General features: G+C 36.7%; 1 protein-coding gene across 2 annotated transcripts in view; it reads right to left on the bottom strand.

The window, feature by feature from the left end:
* Irsp53 (Insulin receptor substrate 53 kDa) overlaps positions 1-14,904 on the bottom strand; it is a 187,826-nt gene that overhangs the window by 101,871 nt on the left and 71,051 nt on the right. Inside the window, exons 1-2 of one of the 2 annotated variants that reach the window (XM_077401913.1) lie at positions 8,991-9,103; positions 6,722-6,814 (exon numbers count right to left, since the gene is read on the bottom strand). In XM_077401913.1, the coding sequence (XP_077258039.1) occupies positions 6,722-6,814; positions 8,991-9,048 (151 nt within the window). In that variant the 5' untranslated portion in view covers positions 9,049-9,103. Of the gene's footprint in view, positions 1-6,721; positions 6,815-8,990; positions 9,104-14,904 lie in introns of those variants that run through there. The other variant, XM_077401912.1, reaches the window with a different exon arrangement.

Below are 14,904 nucleotides of genomic sequence, written 5' to 3'. Positions count from 1 at the left end.
ACGGCTCGCGCGTTTACCCCCCTCTCCCCCGGTCTCTCTCCCCTCGTCCCACGCGTTCTCTGAACGCTTCGTAGAGAGTGCATAGACGCGCTCTGCTCCTGACGCGTGAAGCGCACGCCGTCCCAATACCGTCCGTTTCCACTGCCTCCTGTCCGTCGCGCTCTGTCTCTATCTACTAGCTGGATCGTTCCAACCCATTCCGGTCCCCTACCCTCTTCGCATATATCGTCCGACCGATATCTACCCGGGTACATCATTCGGAAAATTTGGGAAACAACGATTCGGTGTGTTTAACATGTAAAATTGCGTTAAACTGCAAATTGTAAATTAATTTCTGGAGATTACACGCGCATTGCGCGAATTATTAACGAGTTTACGAAAGCGTAATCCTGATTAAGATAGAATTTTTAGATGTGTCTGGAAAATCTGTGTCTAAAAAACAACAATTATATATATAAAATATAACGTAACAGAGAGATATTGCACAAACATTGCTTGAAATAACTTTAAAGGTTAAGTGATGAGAATTTGTATTAACTATCAACAAATGTATAATACGTAAGTGCAACTTTATGTTTCACATCTTAATTAAATGATATTTTTTAAACAAACTTTGTTAATCTGGTTTTCAGTTTTTAATGAAACAGTTGCTATTTGTAATATTGCTTACAATTATCCGTCCATGCTCTTTTCTATCTTCTCCTCCTTATGCTTTGTCTGACCGACACACGACATATCTACTGCCAGCTGCGGCTGACTATACACAGAGTCGCGAGACTCGATGGATATACCACGCTTGGAAAAATAAAACATGAAAGGTCGATCCCACGAGAATTTAACTAAAAGAGAAGGGGGCAAAGAGTGACAGATTTTTTTGTCTGCCCATTGCAAGCTAATTTTATGTTTTCAAGTTTTACTAAAAAGATACTTTGCACCTTCAAATACACGAAAAACTTAAGTGGAAGTCCCATAAGTCATGTATACATAAGCGACAGATTTTTATAAAAACTGAAGCTTGCATTTGAGGCAAATAGTGACAGCCTGGGATAAATATAATGACAGCTTAAAGGACAAATAATGACAATTACAACATACGTAGTTTTTTACTCCAAGCTATCCCTTTATATGCCTTACAAGACTTAAATTTTCTATATATTTGAAGATGGAAAACATCTTTTTAGTAAAAAAAATCTGATCTTGAAAACCTAAAATTAAGCTCCTTGCACAATAGGCGCTAGCGATAGCAATAGCGACAGCGATCGCTGTTGTTATCGCTATCGCCTATTGTGCAAGAGGCTTTAGCTGCAGTGGAGAGAAAAAAATCCGTCGGCAAGTAATGGCAAGTAAATGTATTATTTGGCGATGCACTTAGGTTTCGATGATTCTTTTTGCTTTAATTTTGATTTATACTCTTTCTAAATTTTAATAAAAGACTTTAAATAACAGAAAAAGGATATTTGGACAAAAGAATTATACACGTTTATAATTGTATTTATTCCAAAAAATACAAAAAAAAAGAAGGTGAGATCAACAAGTAAAACAAATCTTTGGTTGCTCATGTCTTGTGTAAATTGACATGGTACCTACACATAACGTAATTTTTAAAATAAACTATTTTTTTTTTTACTAAAAATCACAATTATTTTTTAACTTGCCTTGTGACTAATTTCACATTATCCAAGATAAATATTAGAAAAATTAAGAACATTAAGAAAGCTTTTTGGCTCTTTGTCGAGTTGTTTGTTATCTAGGTAAGACGGCTAGGTAAGATTACTTTTATATTTGAAATATTCACAGAATATATGTGGTCAGCTACAGATGGTTGCACAAAGTGCTTATTATAATTAGTTTTCTTTAGAAGTTTAGATAGATATGTGGGTTTTTTGCTTGTTTCTTTTTTATAATTTCTAACTATTGCAATAATAATAATCACAATCTAAAATAAAATTGCAAGACACAGCCGTAACTTATAGGAAAATATAATAATTTAACTTATAATGTAGTAATTTTAAAACAGAAATTTAATTACCTATTTAAAACATTATGAACAAAGCACCTCATCTGTTACTGTGCATCTCACTTCACGTTCACTTAACATCGTATATTTAGTAGGAAATACAACTACAAGAAAGAGAGAGAAATTGTCATTATTTGCCCTGCAAAAATGATTACTGCTAGCCTCAGGAGCTACTTTTTTTTAAAAACGTTACTCAAAGGAACCGAGTCGATATATACAAGTATAAGAATTAGATCAAAATAAAGCAAAAATGCATCGTACGATGCTGAATACGCTAAATTTAATTGTTCAGAAATCAATAAAATATAGCTTAAAATCAGAAACAAATCCAGGTTTTGCCTCGTAAAACGGAGCCAAAATTTTAAGCTTCTTTGATAGCTATATTTAGCTTAGCTGTTTCACCGCCTTCTCAGAAGATGGTTAGGTGCAGAACATTGTTTATGTTGATGGTCGTGATGGTACGAACGCGAAAAAGAGGAGAAATTAAAATTGGCACTATTTGCCCCCCGTCACGTCACTATATGCTTCCTTCTTCCTTATACCATTATAACAAACAAATAAAAATCATCTTTCAAAATGTTACAAGTGATAAATACAACTCGAAATCCGAAATCAAATCTTTGTTTCTGAACTGTTATCGTATAAATACTATAAAGTACAGTTGCTAAAATTTAATTATGTCTGTAAATTTTACACCCTCATCGCTGTTCTCCTTGTTGTAGCTAGTAAAAAGCAAACTTACTAGCAAAAAGGAAAAATCAACCGAATTTTCACGATCGTCCCAGTGTCGGAAAGGCAAGAGAGAGAACGAGAGAGAGGAGAAAGGGGCCGGTGGAGCAAGGAAAATCTAGGGTGACAATATTGGCAATTTTGCTGTCGCATTTTCATTTCGCCTCGCACTAACATCGTGAGCTACGAATTTTCGTGGTTCCCCTTCGCGGCTGAACGGAAGGGCGGTTTAGAAAAGGGGACGGAAGGAATGAGACGCGGAGGGGAGGGGATAGTGAAAACAGATTTCCCCGAGTGTCGCTCGTGCTTCCTGCACGAATTTCCATAGACGTAATCGCGTGAAGATCGAGACTGATGCGTTTCCACGGCGACTCCTTCTTGCTATCTTTCGCGAATACAGAAATTTTGCGCGAATAAAGATTTTGAGAGTTTGACGTTACGTATTTGAAAATATATGCGTGGAGTTCTCGCGCAAACATTTTTTATTAAACTTCTTACCTCAGGTTTCAAGTGTAAAAACCCGCTATTCGGGAAACATTGTAATATATGTACATAGGTAAGTGTATAAACATTAAAGTAGGATTTTTAATGTTTCAAGTTTTTTTAATTATTTTTATATTTCTTATTATTGTCAATCTTCCTTAAATGTAGTTTAGTTCAAATTTAGTGCGACAAAATTTCGATTTGATGAAATTTAATTCTATTTGTTAATAATTACCAAATTATATCAAAAGATTTATTTTATCTAAATAGAGATATCATGAATTTTTCTGCAAAAAATACGAGATACGTTTGTTATGAAATGTGCATTGTATAATTCTAAAAACGTAAAAAAATATTTAACGAGATGTTGGTACAACTCGCTATTTGCAAAGCACTTCTTACTGCCGCTTTTGGAGAAGAGCGAAGACTTCCGGCGCGAAATTAAAGTTGCAGCGAGTACGGCTTTCAACAACCGGCGCGCGAAAAGCGGATGATAAGTGTGAAGCGTAGCCGCGGATACGGGATATATCTGCACACATGGAATTAGAGCCAGAGTTATATGCTCCCAGTCAGTGGCAAATCGATCGAAATATCTCTGTTTCGTTAATAAATCTTTCGCGCACTCTGAATCATAAAGTATAGTCGTATCCTTTTAGTCAATTTTGAAATAAAGAAACAAAAAATAGGTATTGAATAGTTATTAATACGTTCATGTTCACGTTGAAGATCAGGATCATTATATAAATACAATCGAAAAATCTTGAGAAGTATACCGAATCACTTCCTATCCCAAATAAATATATTTAGGTTGGATACAAAGGATGCTCAGAAAATTTCGCGGATTTAACGAACCGCGCAAAATCGCGCATTATATTTAATCGGTGCGTGTTTAAAAAAAAATGCGATGCCGATACATATATAATTTGGATCTCGATAATTTTATACAATTATGCGTGCGCTACCCCCTTCGCCTGTTCTCTCATATGTAGCGAGCGCGGGCAGGGTTTCGGCGCGGATTTCAGCGGCCGTCTGTCCTCCGCTCCCCTTCCCCCTTGTTTCACGGCGATCCGAGCGCGCGTTAATTCCCATTCGTTGCGCGTTTACATTATTATTAAAGCGCGTTTACACGGTCGGCTGCGTCGACGCCGCCACCGTAGAATTTTAATCCGTGATATTCTGCGCCGCGACGCCGAAAAACGTGACTAATTAATCTTACAGCGATCGCTTCGGCGTATTTAATTCTCCACCATGCTTCATATCGGTTCATTACGTGAATAACGCAAGTTTATTGTGTTTTAATATCCGGATCAATATATTTTAAATATAACTCGCGTATCAAAAAATGATGTTGTATTGCTTCAGCAAATATTCGAAACAAAATTTTTTAATTATGCATGGTGCGCAATTACATTCGTAAAACATATGCTCATTATAAGTTTATTCACGATCATTATAAAGTTTAATCACGAATTCTTAATTTTCCGAAGACGATCGAAGACATTTAAAGTTAATTAGAATTAGACGTTCACGAGATTTTATTTTTGCTGTGGCGAATTGTCACGTCTGCGGATTATACTCATGAACGAATTGAATGACCATTACATGAAAATTACATTGATTATGTGTGTGTTGTGTAAATTAATTATTGAAAGTTATACGAAATTTTACGTTAATTATTAACGGATTTATGTAAATGTGATTTTGTGCACAATGCTTATTTGAAATAATTATTGATAACTCAATGATATTTATATCTATATTTTTATCTCATGTTATGCGTCACATTATTTAAAGTATATTGTTTATTTAAGTTATAATAACAACAGCAAATATTAATATATATTTTTCAAATATTTTGTGCTTTCAATTATTGTTAACAGTTCCTGAAATTATCTGTAACAAAATAGGGCAATTATTCTTATACGACGTGAATAAATGATCGAAGATGATGCGAGAAATAATATAATTAATGCAGCGGACGAAACACTCGAGCAATTACATAACAAATTGCTGCAGACTGCGCGAACGCGATAAACAACATCTCTACGTCGCGAAATGTTATTTGTAAAATAAAATAGCTAAATCAGAACGCGCTAATTAATTATGCTCGAAACAACGGGGGTTGCAGCATTCTCACACACGCATTTTTATAGTGCGCAAAATCGCAAATAACTCGATTGATGAATTTATTAATTTGATTAATTGAATGTTCCGTTTCCAAGTCTCTCTCTCTCTCTCTCTCTCTCTCTCTCTCTCTCTCTCGTCGAAATGATCTCGTCGAAAATTATCTTTGCCGGAACGGTCGTTACATATTCGCTGGTAATTGTTACCGCAAAGGATAACTGCAACACTAGTTCGTTCCCCATGCCAGTCAAGAACCGATTTGATGCGTACAACACGCATTTCAAATCAATAAAAAAAAATATGTTCCAGCATAATTATTACTTTCGCATATTCAATTTTTACGCAAATATTTAATATAACAATACGTGCATTTTTTAGAAAAGATTATGATGCGCAGTAAATAATGATCAAAATCGAAAGATCCAAGAATCAATCCGACAAAACGGTGGAATCCTGGTGAAGAATCCCCCCTGACTGATCGGATTCCGCTCTTCTCCCCGAACAAATAAAAAGTTTGCTCGGTCGTTGGCACTTGGGAAGCTTCCCTAAGTCTGCACCTTAGTCTGCTTTAAGAGGCTCGCAAGCTCCGCACGCAGGTCGCCGACCTGAGCTTAATACGTACACTTATCACGCTGCAATGATCTTGTTAGTAACTTTCGTTCATTGGCGTCTGGAGGCGGAAAGGCGTGGAGAAGGGAGGGGGAAGGCTTTCGAGCTTAGTGACGCTTTATTGGCTTTAGAAGCCTCAGAAAAGCTAGCTCACCTCGTTCCAGAGCAATGCAAACTTCGGCTCTTGAGAACGAGAACTGCTTTATTTGTGTCTTGTTTCGATGAAATGAATCGAACGCAAACTCGAGCTAAGGCTCGATTCTTAAATTTATTCGTAAGAGAAACGTATGCGCAAATTCTGTTCTTACAGAAACGTTACAAGTTGATTGGTTAAAAGCCATGTGATAGCCAATCGACTTGGAATTTTTCTGTAAAGAGTAGAATTTCTGATGCATACGTTTGTCTTGCGAATAAATTCAAGAATCAATGGCTCGATCAATTGTTCAGCAAAAATAATTTAAAAAATATATTATATACTAATATTTAAAAGAAAAGCGTATTCTTAAGAAAATATTCGGATGTCTTTGAAAAAATAAAAAAAATGGATTTTCTTATCTATTTCCTTAATTATTAAAAATTACGAGGCCTTTTCAGCCTCGTAATAAACGTGATAAACGCGAAGTTTTCAGACGCTGACACATTATTATTTCACCCTCATTGCCTCCTCACCCATTTTTTTGATTCAGTCAAATGAATCGAAATGAATTTTTGTCTCGTGTTCACCGAATGAAATTGGTTAATTTAAAGTTTCTCACTTACCCACATCCTTCGAACCGCCCCATGTTCCCAGCTGGGCTTGACGGGCTAACCGGGACAAAGCGTCGACATAAACTCGCGACGCCGCCGCAGCTCCTGAAAAGGTAGCGACTATTAATTATGATCTTATTTCCGATTGAAATACATAGATTTATCTATTAATTTATATTGTCTATTTATAAATTCATCAATACACAATCAATTTTTTATTAATGTAAAAACGTTAAAGTGAACGCAAAGTTAAATAGTGAACAGTAAAGGTAATTACATAACAGAAAGAGGGCAACTTCATGTATGACCTCGACCTTGACATATGTTGTCTAGGACATGATCCTGAGTAACTTTTCCTTATAACTTAATTGTCGACCATTACTTATTTAAAAATTATAAACAAAAAAATTTGAAACATTTACAAGTTTGTGTCAGTGCTAAAGGAAGTAATTTGCTGATATGTGTGCATAGACAATATACATGTAGACGGGGGAGGGGCTACCGCCACTATTCGCCACTCTAAGAAAGAGAAAAATTACGTTTTAAAAGTTAGAGTGAAATTGCACTCCATTTGAGTGAGGGGGGGGGGGCACTCTTTTCGAGTACAGTACATCAATGTCCATAGGAGTGAATTATGTCACTCTACAATTTTGAGTGAAAAGTTTCACTCTGTTAGAGTCACTTATTAGTCGATCTTTAGTGAACCATGATTCACTATAGCTTTAGAGTGAGATCGTATCACTTCTAAAGGTAGAACAGCCGCTCTAAAAATTTGAGTGAAAAACTCTTAACTTATGAGTGCCCGTAAATTAGAGTGACAATGCTCTTTTTTGGAGTGACTATCGCAATCACTTTAATATATTAGTGCCAAAACTACTCTATGAGATTTAGAGAATAAGTGAGCAATAAATTCGGGACCAGGATAAGAACATTAAATTCGAGGATTATTTTAATAACAAACTGGCACAACAACTAATTTGTTTAATATACTTTACTCTTTGGTCATTTTTGATAAATTAAAAATGTTTCGTGAGCAATAAATTCCGAAATAAAGTATTTTACGAATATTTGACTGAAGAAACAATTCAATGTTAAACTTATATGATTAATTGTTTATTTTTGACTATTTTGCTCTTATGCGATTACGGTAATCGGGTACATTTAATTATATTATATAATCATTCAATATTTTTGATATTTCTTTGCAGTATTTTAAAACATAAAATTAGCAAAAAATTCTGGTAAAATATCGGCTTTTTGTTTACAATATTCTATATACATGTTTCTCAGGAATGGGGGTACTAATGTGGTCCTCATTTTTAATACTAATTTCCTGTAAATGGATATATATATACTCAGTCCTAATATTCGTGCCCGAGCGTGGTGACTTCTCTTCATATACATGTGTTGCGCACGTGGATTATACACATTGTATATGGAACCTACAGTTTAACGCCGATTTCGAACGGCAATTTTTAGAGAAGTTTTCGTGGCAAGACATACTCTCGGTGGTTTGCCATTGCCTTTCGAGAGGAAAACGAGCAAATAAAATTTTCTAGCTCTACCGGGAATCGAACCCGGGACCTTTGGCTCAATAGACCAGTGCGCTGTCTACTAGGCCACGCTCGTAAATGGATAGGAGCACTAAATTCGGGAACTGGAGTAATAAATTAGCACTTAATTGTGCCGTATACCCGAACTTTTCTTTAATGATGGGGATGCTAGGTTCACAGAGGTTAACATTAGAAAATTGTTACCTCAACTGTAGATAGGAATTTTAAGTATTTTGTACCAACAAGGCGGATTTAACGCGAGCAAACTGGTGTTTGCAAAGAACACGAGTAAAGAAAAACTAAAAAACATGCACACGCGTTTCAGCGCGGCTGTATTCGATGGGCGAGATTTACTCTCCGAAGCGATCGCGCCAATATAATAAAAAGACCAAATGAGCCACTCGCGGTTATTAATGAAAAACGATTCCTCTTCAGGCCGGCCCTCGTTAGAGGTTGTGGAGCAGAAAAATTGGGACAATCCGAGAAAGAAGTGGCAGGAAAGGCGAGCGGGGGCAGAGTGAAGCGGGGAGCGGAGAGTGGTATATATAATATCGGTGGAAATTGTGTGTTCCACCCCCGCGGGAAAATCCCTCATAAATAGCGGGCTTGTACGCTACCTAGCAGACTTAAAGGACGAAAAAAGGCGGAAGAAGAGGGGGTGAATGACGAAGGAGAGGAAGGGACTGGTCGGACAAGGAACGTGCTGTTATATCTCTGGAGAAACGAACTTGCAGGGAGGCCGTAGAGTCGTTTTATGGGCCGCGTCTTCCTGCTGCAATTATTCATCTTTGTTCCCAGCCCCTCCTCACCCTCTCAAGAAATCGAGCCGTGCTCGAAATGCGTTTGTTGTTTCATTAGAGCCTGGCAAGAATTCTACTGATTCCCGAAGCGCAAACGGCTATGACGTGTCTGTAAGAGTCTCGAAATTAATCCAAACATCTGTAGAAGTACATTTCAATTCTTAAAATATAATTTTTAACATATTAAGATTTAAATTTTTCCTAAAAATATTATAAACGCAGTTTTATTCTAATACATTTTACTTGCGTATATTTTTAGGACTTTTATGTTTATGACAGCCCTCAAAAATTCAGAATACACATCTGACGAAACAAATCTGATGCAAAAAATGAATAATATCGTGATTTTATTTGCGTTTCGGAGAGAACGCCTGTCGTCCTCAATTAAAATTCTTAAAACGGAAAATTTTACGTTTTTTCGCGTGGTTAAACGTTAAGTTTCCTCTGAGGTAGATCGCAAGTACAAGGGACGGCAGGGAGCAGAGAGGAGGGTGCAGAGGAGGGTACAGAGTTGCAGAGAGTGAATTTATGCTTCATTCGTACACGTTAGGTATACACGAGGAAGAAACGAGTGGAGCGTAAATTATGGCACTCTTGAAGCTCGTTCCACCTTCTCTCCCTTGTCGCCCCTCTCCTCCCTCTACCCGACTCGTCCACCGACCTCAAGTACAACGCTCGTTTCTGGAGGGCGGCTTTTATTTATTGTTTCATGCTACTGCAACACGCCATTCTTTGGTGCAAGCAATTTTATTTAAAAATTATATCATGCATGATACTTCCTTTTTTCTGTTCCGCGGTTTTTTAAACTGAGATCGTTTAGTGTATTTTCTTCATCCCCACGATAATTGAGGTTTCCGTAAAAGTCTGCGTGCGTACGTTAAAGAACGTTAAATTCAAGAGCATATTACGTCATTAATTTAAAATTTAAATTTCCTTGGGTATTATTTTAAAATTTCTGAGTCACAATTAATCGAAATAAAAAAAATCGCGATTTAAACTTCAGGAATAAACATAAAAACAAACACCATCTTTCTTGTTATTCATAATTATATATGTCGTATTTATCACTCACGCACACGTTATCATGTTATATTTATCACAATTACCATTGTAATAAAATATCCAAATAGAATAATAATAACAGAATATGTCCGGTTCACAGTTTCGTCTGGCAATAATTTCGCCGCGAGGACTGTGCTTCATATCCAAGTTCTACGATACAGAATTTTGCGACGACATCGAAACTCGCACGTTGACAGCTGTCGCCACCATTTTTCGCGTATGTTTCGTTGCAGCCTCCAGCGAGACATACGTGAACCAAAAAATAGAGCGAAAAAGAAAAATACGATTTCCCTTGTAGCCGTTTCGTCTTTTATATATATATATATATATATTTTTTTTTTTTTATTGCGGAACAAAGTCTGCGAGGAAATTTCACGGCACGGGGATTTAACTGTAGTTTCCCACATTGTCAACTTCAATCATCGTTAATTATTTTCATTATCCATTTTCTTTTGATGTTCCGCAAATAAACTCTTAAGTAGATTGGAAACACATTTTTCGTGAAATTTCCACGAAATTTTTAATTTGTTAATTATTAAAATTCTTAATTTGTAGAAAATCAGTTCTGTCTTCGTCAATTCTCTCGTTTACATTATTTAAATACATCTACTATTAAATTTGAATATGCAAAAAATATATAAATATAAAAATACAGATTAAGCATATGTAAGATTAAGTTTTGTATATATATATATATATATATATATATATATATATATATAAATCTCCACAAATGTTAAATAAATATTATAGTTCCATAGGTATCCTAAAGCTTATATTTGTATAATATGTAAAATTATTCCATACGTAGGTACACCCGCAATTATTATTTTTGTTTCATGGAAAATCTTGCGTCGAAATTTCTTCACGCAAATATTCTGTGTTCTAAGTACCTCAGGTAGCAGGGTATTATTAAAACGCCGACTATCAAACATCGCGGAACACGCGGTATAATCGTAAGCAGAAATATCCGGCGCTTCGCACTTTCCTCTCCCTTATCACTCGGGAATGCGTAAACCGTTTGGAACATAACCGGGCGATGGTAGTGGTGATGGTGGAAATGCTGACTCGCCTACCTCCTTGTTTGCGGCTGTTCCGGCAACCCCCAAGCGACTCTGGGGATTGGAAATTGGAAGCAGGCCGAGTTCGTCATCCGCAACGGACCCCATTGTCCGCCGGTCATCCCTCGTCTTCCCCCAACTGTCGGCAAACTTCGGACTGTTCTGTATCAACCCTTCACCGCAACGTTCCTCATCCAGCCCGTCTCGGAGACATCTCGATATCGATATACATGTATATCGGGTTATATATCGAGTTCGAAGGGAGCCCGCACTCGCTTTCGCCGGATGGGAATTCAAGACGCAAGGCTATACTGTTCATATCTGAAGATATGAACAGTATTGGATATTCAGAGTCTTGGACATTTTCCAGAGAAATTAAGAATTCAGAATATTCACAGCTTCAAACATTTCGTAACTTAATTATCGGCATCTTAAAACAATATAAAAATTAGAATTTCGAGAATATGACACTTCAAATTTTTTAAAAGACGAGTCATATTTAAAAAGATAAACTTATTACAAAATTTAAATTTACATTCCTTAATGTTAAAATTAATATTTTTAGGCTCGTGAAAAAATTGATTTGATATTTTCCGAACGTTCAACGAGACGAATAGAAGCAACTCCGAAATGCTCAACACGTAATTAAGGAGCTGCTTTGAAGGACAGCTTCTTAGCTCGGTGCGTCGTTTATCAACGCTGCGAGCTTGCGAGCTTGCTTAGAAGGTACAGAGATAATAAATGAACGGCGGGAGTTTCTAAGCGGCTTAATTGCTTATGAGGGTGTTTACCAGGGCCCTCAGACCGCCTTCGCCAAACGCAACAGGCGCGAGTGAACACCATCAAGATTTCGCGCGGTATTAATGTAGATTAATGGAAAACTTGGTTGTCGTTTTGGCTGCAACTTTTCTTATTTCTTCGCCGACAGTTCCCACGAGCTATCGGCGATTATTAATGGACCCACTGACTTTCGCGTTCATTTATTTTTACAAGATTTCTACTTAAATGGATCTATTACCTATTATAAAATTGAGAAAACTTTTATTCTTATTCTATATACGATATAATTTTTAAAACGTAGCAGTAAATTCACGAATCTCATTATCAATGTCTAAAAAAAATCTTCTAATAAGAAACTAGTTTAAATGAGAAAATCCCAAAAAAGATTTCGAAGATTGTTGTCTTACATCTTGTTGCTGCATACAATGCTTATATGTTACTCAGAAATGTGGAAGCCAAAAAATTTGTCTACTTTTCGAAAGAATTAAATAAAATAAATAATCGTAGCGCTATTAAAAATCTATTAAACGACGTAAATAATATATAAATAAACACAAATAAATAATGTAAAATAATGTAAGCATGTCTCTATAACATAAATGTACGATCTTCTCCGTGACCATCCACTTCTTCGTCCCTTATTTCCTACATTCGCACCCTCTTAAGACAGACGAGAGTCCTTAGCAAGCGCCGTAAATGTCCTTTCACCCTCGCTATCCTCGCGGTGCGGCGGTGTCCCGAGGGATAGTTTTAATATGAGTCTCGTGGTACTTAACAACACCAACGTTGCCGCCATGGCGCCACGTCGGAAAATGCAATGGAATGATGAAGAAAGAGCGGCAATCCCCGAATTTCAGCCTTCTTTACCTCGCAACCGATCCGATCGTGCATGTACTATATGAACGCATCGCACATAACATCCAAGTCGTGTTCTACTTATTTGAGATGTCATTAAGTTTTATCGTCGGTAACGCTAATTAAGTAAAAAATTAAAAGCCTCTTCAAAGACATACCATAATGTAGGGTATGGGTTAACGAGCCTTTCTGTCGCCCTTAGTTTGAGATTCTAGTACAAAAAGACCAAAACTTTTTCTACATTTCTTCTATCTTTCTAGATACGTTGCATCGATGAAAATATCATTCTTAATTTTTAACATAATGGTTAGCTTATTTAAGTATTTATTATTGTAGTGTATTACTACAGACTTCTATATACTATATATATATTCTATATATTCTATATATATATATATGTAGGTCCGGAAGTATGTTCCGGGACTTTTATTTTTGATATCGGTATATCCCGGGACATTTGGCAGTTTCCAGGACTGTCCTGGAAAAAATTGATGTCCTACGGCAATTTTCGGGACAGTTTTTTGAATCTGATTACATATATATGCGTTATATTCCAGGACTGTACATTTCAAAAAAAGTAAACAGTCCCGGAACATACCTCTGGACCTACATATATATATATATTATTGGCCTGCTAACTCTCCTTCAATTTTGCTTAAAAAATGTCCTCCAGAAAGTATATACAAAAATATTTCACTCTGCGTATGTGCATATAGTGAACGCAAGTAAACGTGCCATTTCCACATATGGCGGTATGTAACATCCGAACTTCACTCTAATTGAACCACTCATCTAAACTGTGTATTGTCTTATGTGCTTTTATTATTATAAAAGTCAAGTGCCATACCAGTAAAACGTATTATTTGTATTTATTTTATACATACGTGTTGTATGTCAGCGTGGAAGTTATTCACGTCAACGCTGTAGTTTCGTATTCACAATTTATTTATTTATTTTATTACAAACGGTGTTCAACTTAAGAAGTAATGGTTCGTATTTAGACTTCAAATTTATTGCCAAAAAGGCACGTACTCGCCTTTCGAAACCTTCTACACTCGTATCGTGTTAGACCGCGATGACGCCTGAAGACTGTTGTCTTCGATCGCCGGTCTGACGACAACGCCTAGGGGCTAGTGCCCTGAGTCGCCCGCGTATATTCACGGACCCGCGACAACGCCTGGGGGTATCTACCCTGAGTCACGTACGCTCAAATGCAAATCTTAATAAACGCGTGTGTTCTCTACTCGTGTCGCGGACAGAATGAATTTCTTGCGTCGTCTTCCGTCGTCTTTCGTCGTCGCGATTCCTCCCCCTATCCCCGCTCCATCGACGGAGGATCTCTTATTGGTTCTTCAAAATGATGCGATACAAATATTTAGACGCGGTGGCGACGGTGTCCTCCGATTGTCGATGCCGCGGGTGTCTTTGATTCGCGCCGCCAGACGGAAAATGTGGCGACGTAATCGTTGGATGAATTCGAGAATGTTTGTTCTAGAGGCATGCGTGTGTGCTTGTGCGTATGTGTGTGATTAACGATTATGCATTTGAGTGGTCCGTCTCTTTGCGGGTCCGCGTTTGTATGTATGTGTTTATGATTATTTATGCGCATGTCGTGCACGACTCGTTGGATGATACGCAACAATACGATTTCCAGACATTTATACATAAGGAGTTAGCAGTCTAGTAATATACAGGGTGCTCATGACTTGAGGTCTATACATTAAAGGCGTGTTATTAAAGTCATTTACAGTTGAAATTATTTAATAAACATATGTCCGTAAATGCTTCCTAACAGAACTACAACCATGAAAACTGAATATTTGATGTAAATATTTGAAACATTTTTAAATAAATACCTAGCCTTGGACTACTTTCTTTGGGGGCATATAAAGTCAATAGTTTATATAAAACAATCTTGCAATAGGGATGAATTTGTGAACAAAATTATAGATGCAGCAACGCAAATAAGAAATTCTCCTGGCATGGCGCAGGGCAAGACTTTGTATTGAATCTGCAGGAGTTAATTTTGAACAAAATTGTAATACATTTGTAAATAAACAAGTAAAATTAAATGTCTTTTTTCT

Source organism: Temnothorax americanus, unplaced genomic scaffold (genome assembly GCF_048541705.1).
Source record: "Temnothorax americanus isolate GAGA-0224 unplaced genomic scaffold, ASM4854170v1 Scaffold15, whole genome shotgun sequence".
NCBI lineage: Eukaryota > Metazoa > Arthropoda > Insecta > Hymenoptera > Formicidae > Temnothorax > Temnothorax americanus.
This window is presented reverse-complemented; position numbering and strand designations above follow the sequence as displayed.